This window comes from Balearica regulorum, chromosome 29 (genome assembly GCF_011004875.1).
Source record: "Balearica regulorum gibbericeps isolate bBalReg1 chromosome 29, bBalReg1.pri, whole genome shotgun sequence".
Taxonomy (NCBI): Eukaryota; Metazoa; Chordata; class Aves; order Gruiformes; family Gruidae; genus Balearica; species Balearica regulorum.
Window position 1 is genome coordinate 2,373,784 of NC_046212.1, and position 10,271 is coordinate 2,384,054.

The 10,271-nt window shown below is 64.9% G+C and overlaps 1 protein-coding gene across 1 annotated transcript; it reads right to left on the minus strand.

Annotated features, from left to right (window-relative positions):
- Positions 1-958: 958 nt before the first annotated feature.
- Positions 959-8,360, minus strand: AAAS (aladin WD repeat nucleoporin). The gene is given in 17 exon segments (XM_075737636.1): positions 959-1,225; positions 1,456-1,540; positions 1,867-1,948; positions 2,852-2,919; positions 3,018-3,111; positions 3,577-3,667; positions 3,846-3,906; positions 4,145-4,269; positions 4,498-4,618; positions 4,776-4,919; positions 5,718-5,816; positions 6,309-6,355; positions 6,670-6,761; positions 6,952-7,007; positions 7,361-7,488; positions 8,237-8,329; positions 8,331-8,360. Coding segments are annotated over 17 exon segments (1,551 nt in total). The 3' UTR covers positions 959-1,090.
- Between the last annotated feature and the right edge of the window lie 1,911 nt (positions 8,361-10,271).

The following is a 10,271-nucleotide window of genomic DNA, read 5'->3' on the forward strand; positions in this document are numbered from 1 at the left end:
CGTCTACGTGGGCCGGTACGTGCGGCGGAGCCGAGCCGAGACGCGGTTACACCTCGAGTACCTGCGGGCGCTGCCCTGTGAAGCACCCGGCCCCGAGGAGGAGGAGGAGGAGGATGAAGAAGCGCTCAGCACCGTCCTCTGAGGCGCCGTGGGGACGAGCCAGCACCAGCAGCACACCGGGGAGCCCCAAGGATGGGGGGAAGCCCCCCCCCAGAAGTGCCTCAGCGGCTGGAGCGGGTTTGTACCCCCCTTATTTTTACTCCATAGCCTCCTGCCCGGGCTCGGCTGCTCCTGCCCCGGGTCATGCCGTACCTCTGGGGAGGATTTGGGGGGTCCGGGGCAGGGGGGGACACAAGGGCAAGCGGGGCCCCTCTGCTCTCCCCATCATCTGTGCGCTCCAGGCTTTAGCAGAGCGATCACAGCGTAATCCCAGGGATTAACCGTGTGTAATCCGGGGGTTTAACTGTGCTGCCCCCCCCACCTCACCATTAATCCCCCCTCTGGGTGTGGGGGGGCCCCATCTGCTCCCCCTTTCCACTTCGGCGCTCACACAGGGCGACGTGAGCCCCCAGCACCGTTCAGCACCCAGCTCCAGCCCCAAACGAGCCACATGCTGGTTTTTATGGATTCACAGAGTTTTTGATGGACTTTAGGTCGTTCTTTGCCCCCACCTTTCCCCTGGTGGGGGGGAGGAAGCAGCTCTTTAACCCCAAAACAAAGCCCCCAGGGGGGGCACCAACGCTGGGCGGGTCCCTTAATTAAACAGATTGAAGACGCAGGGAATGGATTTTCTCCTGCAGGTTCACCCCGAGCTGTTTTTAACATCAAAAAGCAGCACTGGAGCCCCAGAAACACCCACGGGGCTTCAAGACCTCACACCCCCACCCCCCTCCCCAAAACTTCCAGCCCCCCCAGGGCAAGGAAAGAATGAGACGCAGCAACAGCGAGGGGCAGCGGGGGAGAAAGAGCCACCTTTAATCTGCGCAGCGCCGGCCCCGCGAGCTGCGTGACCCCCCCGAGGAGGTATGAAAAGGCACCTGAGGTTACGCCGCGCGTCCGGGGAGGAAGAGGATGGAGGGGCCGGGGGTCGTCACAGCTCCGAGAAGAGCGGCTGCTCCCGCACGCTGGCGCTGGCCATGACGGGGCTGCGGCTGGGGCTGGCGCAGGGGACGCGGGCGCTCACGAAGAAGAAGGGGATGTGGCTGATTTTCCCCGTGGACCAACACTGGAGGGAGGAAGAGGATGGGAGGAGGCAGATGAGTACAGGCCAGGGGACGACAGTCCAAGCGTCACCCTCGTCCCCCCCGTTATCCCAGCAAGGACGCCTTCCCCACCCTCTCCCTCTCCGCAACGACGCTCCGGGGAGGTTTTTCCCGCACCACGGGATCGATCTCCCTCGGGGAGGGCGATGGGGAACCCCGAGAATTGCTGCTGAAACCCGGGGACCGCACTCACCACGGTGAGGAGGGCGCCTTTCGTAAAGCAGGGGTGGAAGGAGATGAGCTGGGGCTGCGCGCCGCGCTCGCCTCGCAGGAAACCGCTGCAGGGGGGGGAAGGAAGAGCTGTGGTTAGAGCACAACTGCAGAGCGACATCAAAAATAAACACCAAACCCAACAAAAACCCGGTGCTTTTGGCACAGTTGGCGGGCAAGCAAGAGATGTTCGGGCTCTGCCAGGACGCAGCCCCAAGCAAAGGGTTTTGAGGTGGATAACGGACAATATTGCCAAAACAAAAGATATTCTGGGGTGCGGAACTGCTCAAAGCAGCACGGGGCGGCAGCAGCTCTCCGCTCTTCCCCACCGCGCCCTGGGGAATTCCTGGTATCGAACCAACCCGAAACCAACCCAAAACCCGCCGCCACGCACCACGGCAGGAGCTCAAACACGGGGCTGTTGCGGGTACGAAACACAGCGATGACCGTCTGGCTCCCGGGAGCGTCGGGATGCCCTGCAGGAAGGGGAGAGGAGCAGCGAGGTTTTTCCCTTGCCCGAGGGACAGCACGGACGGGCCCCCGGACACCGAACCGGGGACGCGGAGGTCAGGTTTATTGCGGGGAGAGGCTGGAGGCGGCTGGGGGCTGCGGAGACTGGGGCTTCAACGACCCTTCGGTGATTTAACGCGGGCTCCGAGGTCTCGGGTAGCTAGGTTTGGCCGAAAAGGGTTTGGGCAACGGGTGAGGCGGCTCCTTTGGGAACACCCCAGCCTTTAAGGTGTGACGTGGAGGCCCCATCGCCCCGAGGTGGAGGTTATTTTCCATCCTAGCGCAGTTTCTGTGCCGAGAACCTCGCAGGACCTACCTGGAGGCGCAGAGGGGGGGCAGGTGCCAGCTATGGGAGTCCCGGTCCCCTCAGCTTTCCGCCCCCCCCGCACACCCCCGTTTCTTCCCCACCCAGCTTTAAGCACAGAAAAAAAAAATAAAATAAGATTTGGGCACAGCAGCTTCAGCCAGTGGCGTGCAGGGAGCGAGCCCGAGGCAGCAGCATCCCCAGCACTGTGTTTCGGTGTTCCCTCAAAGGTCTGCTTTGTCTCGGAGCCGGACCCGTCCAGGAGAGCCTGAATAGCTCGATTATCCCAGGGGCTGCTCCTGGACACGGAGCCAGGAGGCCCAGTCGGGCTCCAGGCGGAATGTGGGCACTGCGGGAACACGGAGACCTCGCAGGGAGGTCGGGAGAGGTGATTCATCCGACTGGAAGCGGGAAGGGAACTCGGACACATCCCTCTCTGAAGGATACGGAGGAGCGGAAGGTGGGTGCTGCCTTCCTGACCCGGTTCCTCCTCACCCCGGTGGGGTTCGTGCCCCTCCTGCCCGCTGGAAAGGGGATTTCCAGCAAAGCCGAAGGCGGCGCTTACCTCTGATGATCACCGCGAGTCTCTCTCCGGTGGGATCCCACACCATGGAGTGAACTTCTCCTCCGATCCTGAAACCGGCACGAGCAGCAGTGAGCTACCACCATCCCCAGCGGGGAGACACGGACCCCCCGTGTCACCTTAGGACGACGGGGGCGGCCAGACCCACCTCTCCTCCCCGTAGAGCGTCTCGAAGGTGGTCTCGGACAGATCTGCCACGATAGAAGCCGTTTTCGAGCCTCCTACTTGCCCTTGCATCTCCCCTGAAACAAAATCGCAGGAACCGGGTCATTTCTGGTCTCCTGTTCAAATCACTGCCCTAAATCATACTTTTATTTCTAAAGCGATACGGGATTTATCTCTGTTTCTTAGAGCAGGTAGAGAGCACCGTGCTGCAATCCCAGCAGCATCTGCCTAGGTGTGGGACTGAGGACAGGCGTGGGTTTCCCCTGAAAAAACCATCAGGACCAGCTGCCTCCGTGGAAAAATAAAGCCACGTGAGCTGGGCGTTTAACCCACTGTAAAATTTCCCTGCAAACCGTTTGTGACCAAGATCGTAGTGTCCTGCCTAAGTTAAAAAAAAAAACCAAAAAACAAAAAAAACCAAAAAAAACCCAACAAACAAACTGGGAAATGCAGCTAATAAGGAAGAAAAAAACAAACCATCGGGCCCCAGCCAAAAGGAAGAGGATCGCTTGGGGAACAGCCGCCGGCTCGGGCAGACTCACCTCTGTACTCGGAGAAGGACAAGGAGTAGATGACGGACTCTCCCAGCACCGTGAAGAGCAATCGGCTGCCGTCAGGGCTCCAGCACCCCGTCTGCGGGACACAGAGCCACGTTAACGCCCGTTAGCCGGGCCGGGGAGGTGGCAGCTCGCCGGGGACTTTTTTTGAGCCAGCTGGAAACGGGGGAGTTTTAGTAAACCACCGTACGCGACCCCGAGGGCCTCAGCGGAAACGTCTGACCCGCGTGGGTGGGAAATCCCCCCCATCCTACCTGGCAGCGTCCTTTGATGGTGGGCCACCGCTCGCACGTCCACATCTGAGCCTCCCACACTCTGGAAGAGAGATAGACCGAAATGAGAGGGATAAATTCCTGGGATCTGCCCCAATTCCACTGCTCCAGGAGGAATCGCAGACGTCAGACCCGACTACCCACCCATTTTTTCCTCCCCCCCGCCGCATCGGATGGGGTAGGAGTGGGAGCGGTTAGGACACAAAGTATGCAGATCTGCTTGGGTTTGGAGCGAACAAAAACCGTAATAAATAAAACGTTTTTGCGGGCAGGGAGCTCACCTGAACACCGCAGAGGGGGTGGCCGCCAGGACCTTGCTGCCGTCGGGTGACCAAGCCAAGTACGTGACACCACCGCCCCCAAACCACTGCAGCTGGACGCAGTTTTCGGTGGACACGTCCCATACCTGGCAGAGGGGACAACGAGGAGGGTAACGACACCGGGACCCAAATGCCGACCAGGTAGTTAGCACAGCTTTGGGGTCATTTTTACATGGATTAGGCAATACAGAGTGATGCTTTCCGATCTAATCAAATTCAGGAGCTGCCTAATCCATCGTCCGAGGAAACGCTGCCCGTCCCCAGCCGAACCGTCCCTCGGTGACCCCGCAGCGGGTGTCCCAAATGCCTCTTACCAGCATGGCCGTGTCAACCGGTGACGCCGAAAGCAGCAGCTCCCCGCTGGGAGCCCACGCCAGGCTGGTGACGGGGCTGTGACCCGGGTAGGACAACACCTGAGCGCAGCCGGATGATGGTCTGGAGGGCAGGAGGAGGAGAAACCACCATGGTTAATCGTGGCAAGGGCTGGCCCACGTGCCACCAAAAGCCAGCGCGGCATCCCCTCTGACCCAGGACCCAAACGGGCTCGCAAACACCCCCATGACGGGGCTGGGGAGACGCGTGGGGCCATCACCTCGTGGAGAGGGAGGTGGGATCCAGGTGCCACACCAGGACGCAGCTCTGGCAGGCGACGGCGAGGATGGAGGCGCAGAGCGGCTTCCAGGCCATGGCGGCCACGTTCCTCTGCAGGCGATGCTTCAGCGAGGGGATGGTGGCACTGCCGGAGAGGAGGGAAGCGTGACAAGAGGAAAAAAATGGGGGATCGAGAGTCCTCACGCAGCCTGAGGTGGGCCAGGGGTCGTCTCCCGGTGTCCCCTCTCCAGCTCTGACCGCAGTGGGGGGCTAAAAGCGTAGTGGGAAGGGGGAAACGCGCCCCACCGTGACCTGCTTCCATGGGGGGGGAATAGAGGAGATCCCAGCCAGGTGACACCGGCGCCGTGCCGCGAGCCAGAGCACACCTCGCGCGATTAAACGCCGTGCCCCGTGCTGCCCACGGCCCGACCCCGGGGTGGGAGATGGCACTTGCTGGCTTGAAATCCCAGCCGGGGGAGAACGCCTCGGCGGGGAGGCGCGGGGAGGGCTGCAGGGCCAGCCGGCAGAGTCTTCTCCTGAGGAGGGCTTTGCATGCCCCGGGGGAGCAGGGAGACCTGGAGGAGAAAGGAGATTCAACAACGGCAGCCAGACCGCGTGCTGCTGCAGCCTGTGCCCGCCCGGGCTGGCCCCGGGAGCTGCAGAGCAGGGAGGGGAAAAATAAAATTAAAAAAAAAACAAAACAAAAAAACAACTAACAAAAAACCAAGCTTAAGGCCAGGGATTTTCCGAAGATGTCCTCGCAGAGCTCCTGCTACGCAGCAAGAGGGTCAGGGGACAGATGGTGCCGGCAAGAGCAAAGCCGGAGCGAAGGCCGAGGCGTTGGGGGGGGAATCGGAACGTGCTGGAGGGCGTGTGAGGGGGCAAAGTGGGGAGCAGGGGGGCCGCGGGGGGAGCAGCCCCTGGGGAACGGCACCTCCCTCACCTGGTGGAGTTGTAGACGCGAATGGAATCATCCAGAAGAGCCACGGCAAACTTGCTGGTGTGGGGGTGCCAGGCGAAGGCGCGGACGGTGCAGCCGGCCCTGGGGGGGGGAGGGACGGGGCAGGGTGAGGCGCGCCAGCCAGCAGCGTTTCAGGCTCGAGGCGGCGGCGATGGGCGCTCAGACACCGGGTGTGACCACCCAGCAGCCTCCCCCCAAGGCCAACACAAGTGGTTCCCAGCCACCAGTGAAATAAAACTTCCTTTTCGCTGCTGAGCATGACCGTTTTCTCTGATAAATTCCCCATTCCCGACAATTATTCCCAGGGCTCTGCCGGGGGGGCTGGTTAACGAGCAGGAGGGGGTCGGTGTTTGAAGGAATTTTCCAAGCCCTGATCTAGTTTAACGCCGTTTCCCCCCGGTGCGTCGGGCCGTGCTTTGCCTCTCGCAGTCGTACGCAAACTGGGGCGGCCAGAGACAACGGGGAAATATTTGCCCTGACGTCTGTCCGATGGAGAGGCCGAGCACGTAAAAACCGAGGTGCTGCTGTCCCCGCACCCCCCACCCCGAGTTTCGCAGACACCCGGGCACTCACCAGTCCACTGCCTGGGAGAACGCAGCGATCATGTCCTCGCTGGTTAGCTTCAGGGGAGAAGAGTGAACACTGAGCGGGCAGCGCACACGAGAGCGGAAGCTGCCTCTGGTACAGCAGTGAGGACCCCCCCAGTACCCCAAACCCCCCCTTCTCTCTCCCCCCACCTCAATTTCGGTCCCTCTTGGAGCACTTTGCTTTCCTAATGCCTTTCCAGCACCCGTTCTCCTCTCTTTGGTGAGGAAAATCTGCAGCGTTTTTAGCCGGGCACCACCAGGAGAAATATTTTTGCTCTGTTTTCAACAGGCAAGCGCCCACCCGCCTTCCCGAGCCGGGGGAGGAGTTAAACCCCGAAAAGACTGACCGAGAGATGGGGGAACAGGGAGCCGTGCAGCGAGGAGAGCCAGTGGCACACGGCCAGCGTGTAGCTCGAGCCCGTCTTCGCCCATTGCAGCCCTGCGGGGAGAAAAAGGATTGTCAGAGCTTCCACGGTCTTCACCGAGACGCCCGGCAAGCGGAGGAAGCGTGCCAGGCCGGGAGCAACGGGCAGAGGGACGGACGCAATGGAAAAGTGGACGAAGGGAACCGAAGGATCAACGCGAGACCCAGGAGATCTGCGGGTCCTCCACGACCGGCCCGGACTCACCCTCCTCCTCGGCGCTGGCGATCTCCTTCAGCACCCCGCACAGCCCCACGTCCCGCCTGCAGCGCAAACCTCGGTCAGCCCCGTCACCCCGCGCGCCGGTGACGCCAAACCCAGGCCGCCTCTCCCCCCCACACACACCTCAAACCCCCCCTCAACCCCCTGAGAACCCCCCCAACCCCCCACCCCAGCTCTCCCCGCCCCCAGCTCTGCTGTGACCCCCCCAAACCCTCCCAGACTGGGGTGTTACGGGGGGGGGGGGGCCCCGCCGCGCTCCAGGGCCGAGGGGCCGCAGGACGGGTACGGGGAGGAGGGTCCGAGGTGCCGGGGCAGCGCCCGGCTTTGCCTCCCCCGGGTCTGGCTGGGGGGTTTGGGGTGGTTTTGGGGGGGGGGGGGGGGGTCGTGCACTCACCAGGCACTGAGGCACCTCTTCCAGAGGGACTCGCGGTGGTGGATGAAGGCCGGGCGGGCGCTGTGCTCCAGCCGGCTGGGAGCCTTGAGGCTGTCCTTGGGCAGGCTGAGGGCGGGCAGGGCGGCCAGCTGGGGGGGCACGGTGAGATTGGGGGGGGCGCGGTGAGATGGGGGGGGGCACGGTGAGAGATGGGGGGGGGGCACGGTGAGATGGGGGGGGCGCGGTGCGATGGGGGGGGGGGCACGGTGAGATTGGGGGGGGGGCACGGTGAGATATTGGGGGGGGGGCGCGGTGAGATATTGGGGGGGGGGGCGCGGTGAGATATTGGGGGGGGGGCGCGGTGAGATATTGGGGGGGGGGCGCGGTGAGATATTGGGGGGGGGGCGCGGGGAGATGGGGGGGGGGGGCACGGTGAGAGATTGGGGGGGGGGGCACGGTGAGAGATTGGGGGGGGGGGCACGGTGAGAGATTGGGGGGGGGGGCACGGGGAGAGATTGGGGGGGGGGGGCACGGTGAGAGATTGGGGGGGGGCGCGGTGAGATATTGGGGGGGGGCGCGGTGAGATATTGGGGGGGGGGCGCGGTGAGATATTGGGGGGGGGGCGCGGTGAGATATTGGGGGGGGGGCGCGGTGAGATATTGGGGGGGGGCGCGGTGAGATATTGGGGGGGGGCGCGGTGAGATGATGGGGGGGGGCGCGGTGAGGGAAGCGAACAGCGATGCGATGAAAAGAGGGGTGCGGGGGGGGGTGAGGGGGCGAAGAGACCCCCAAAGCGTCGGCCCGGGGGGGGGATGGGGAAGGACCCGGGGGGGGGATGGGGCCCGGGGACACACACGGACACGGACACGGACGCGCGTTACCCCGGGCCGGGCTCACCTGGCTCTGGAAGCCGAGCGGGAGCTGCTCGCCCAGGCGGCCGCAGAGCAGCGCGTTATTGAACTCGTACAGGGTGATGTCCCCGGGGGGGGGGCGGCGGCGGGAAGAGCCCCAGGGAACACATCGGGCGGGACGCGCCCAGACACCGGCACCGGCACCGGCACCGGCACCGCCCGGGACAGCCCCGGGCCGGGTCCTCCCGCCCGCCGACGGGTCCCGCCGAGGGCCAATCCCTTCCGCGGCCGTGAGCTCACGGGGGTGGGGGGGAATTAAAAGGGCCGCGGTTCCGGTGTGAGCATCGCGGGGGGGTGGGGTGGGTGGGTACCGTACCGTACCCCACCCCACCCCACCCCCCCGCCCCTCGCGGGTCTGCCTCTGCGCTGACTGGAGGACACGTTCTGCCGTCTGCAGCGAACCCCCTGCGGTGAAGCAGGGGCTCCCCCATTGTAACGGGGTGGGGGTGGGTGATAAATGGGAGGGTCCACCTTTGGGGATGCGTTGCCACTTTAAGAGAGGCTGGTGCGCCCTCCCCACTAAGAGGGGGCGGGGAAGCGGCGCGTGGCGCCGGCGGCTCACGTGGTGTCCGCGCGGGACAACCCCCCCCCCCCCGTGTCCTGCCCCCCCCGTGGGGTCCCCGGGCACCCCCGTGTCCTGCCCCCCCCCCGTGTCCTGCCCCCCCCCGTGTCCTGCCCCCCCCCCCCGGGGTCCCCGGGCACCCCCGTGTCCTGCCCCCCCCGGGTCCTGCCCCCCCCCCCGTGTCCTGCCCCCCCCCCCCGTGGGGTCCCCGGGCACCCCTCGCCCCCTGCTCCCCGTTCCCCCCCCCCCCCGTGCACGGCCCCGTGGGGCGCCCCTCGCCCCGTGGGTGCAGCCTGTACCTTCCTGAGCCCCGTGGGTGCCCGCGTCCCGTATCCCACCCGTGCCCAGGTCCCGTGGGTGCGTGGGGCGTGTGTCCCCCCCCCAGGTCCCGTGGGTCACGCCCCCACCCCACCCCCCCGGCTCCCATGGGTGCCCCCATCCCCCCCCCCCCCCGTGCCCAGGTCCCGTGGGTGCCCCCATCCCCCCCTTTCACCATTCCCCGCTCCCGTGGGTGCCCCCCCCCCCCCCCCAATTTCCCTTCCCCTCCATTTTCGAGTCCCTTTTATTACATTTATCTCGCTGTTTTCCTTCGCGGCCGCAGAAGTTATTTTAATTTTTTCAGGATATTCAATAAAGGCTGCGGCGGTTGGGGGGGGGGCTGTGGCGGGAGGCCCTGCATTCCTCCCCCGTTACGGAGCGAGCGGGGTGCGAGGGGAGACGTCGGGGTTTGGACGGCGCCGACATCGGAGCCACGGCGGGAGCTGGCACCCACACCCCCCACACCCCCCCCCAAAAAAAAATAAACCCCCGTGGGGTAACGGAAGAAAAAAAAAAAAAAGGGGGTGGGGGTGTTCTTTTGGGGGGGTTGTTGGATGGGTTTGGGCTCCGTGGTTTGGGAGGCTCCGGGCGGTCGAGGCCTCGGTGGCCGCCGGGTCGGGGTTTGGCTCGTGAGGCGGCCTCGTTGGCACCGGCCCACCCACGGCGAGCGGGTGGTTTTTTGTGTGTGTGGGGGGGAAACACCCCGAAAAGAGTAAATCTGCGTCCGCAGCGGGGGCAGAGTTGGGGGGCTGCAGGGAGAGCTGGCACCCGCCCTCCCGAATTCCCCAGGGTGCCATCTCCGTCCCCCTCCGTGGCGCTGGGTCTGGCCACCCCGTTGGCACGGGGCCGCCTCCGTGCCTCAGTTTCCCCACCCTGCGTGGGGGGGTGAGCAGCGTGTGTGTGTGTGTCCCCCCACCCCTCCCCAGGGACCCCGGGGGTCCTGGCCAGCTCTGCGGAGCCGTGGCCGGGGGTGGCACCCGGGTCCCGGTCACGCTGGCACGGGGACCTGCTCCACGGGGTGGTGGGTGCCGGCAGCCGCCCCCCCGCTTTGTTCTGGCGCAGGACCCCGTTTCCGCCTCCCTTTGCCTTTTTCCGTGGCTTTTTCGGTCGGGTTAGTTGGGGTTTGGTGGGGTTTGGGGTT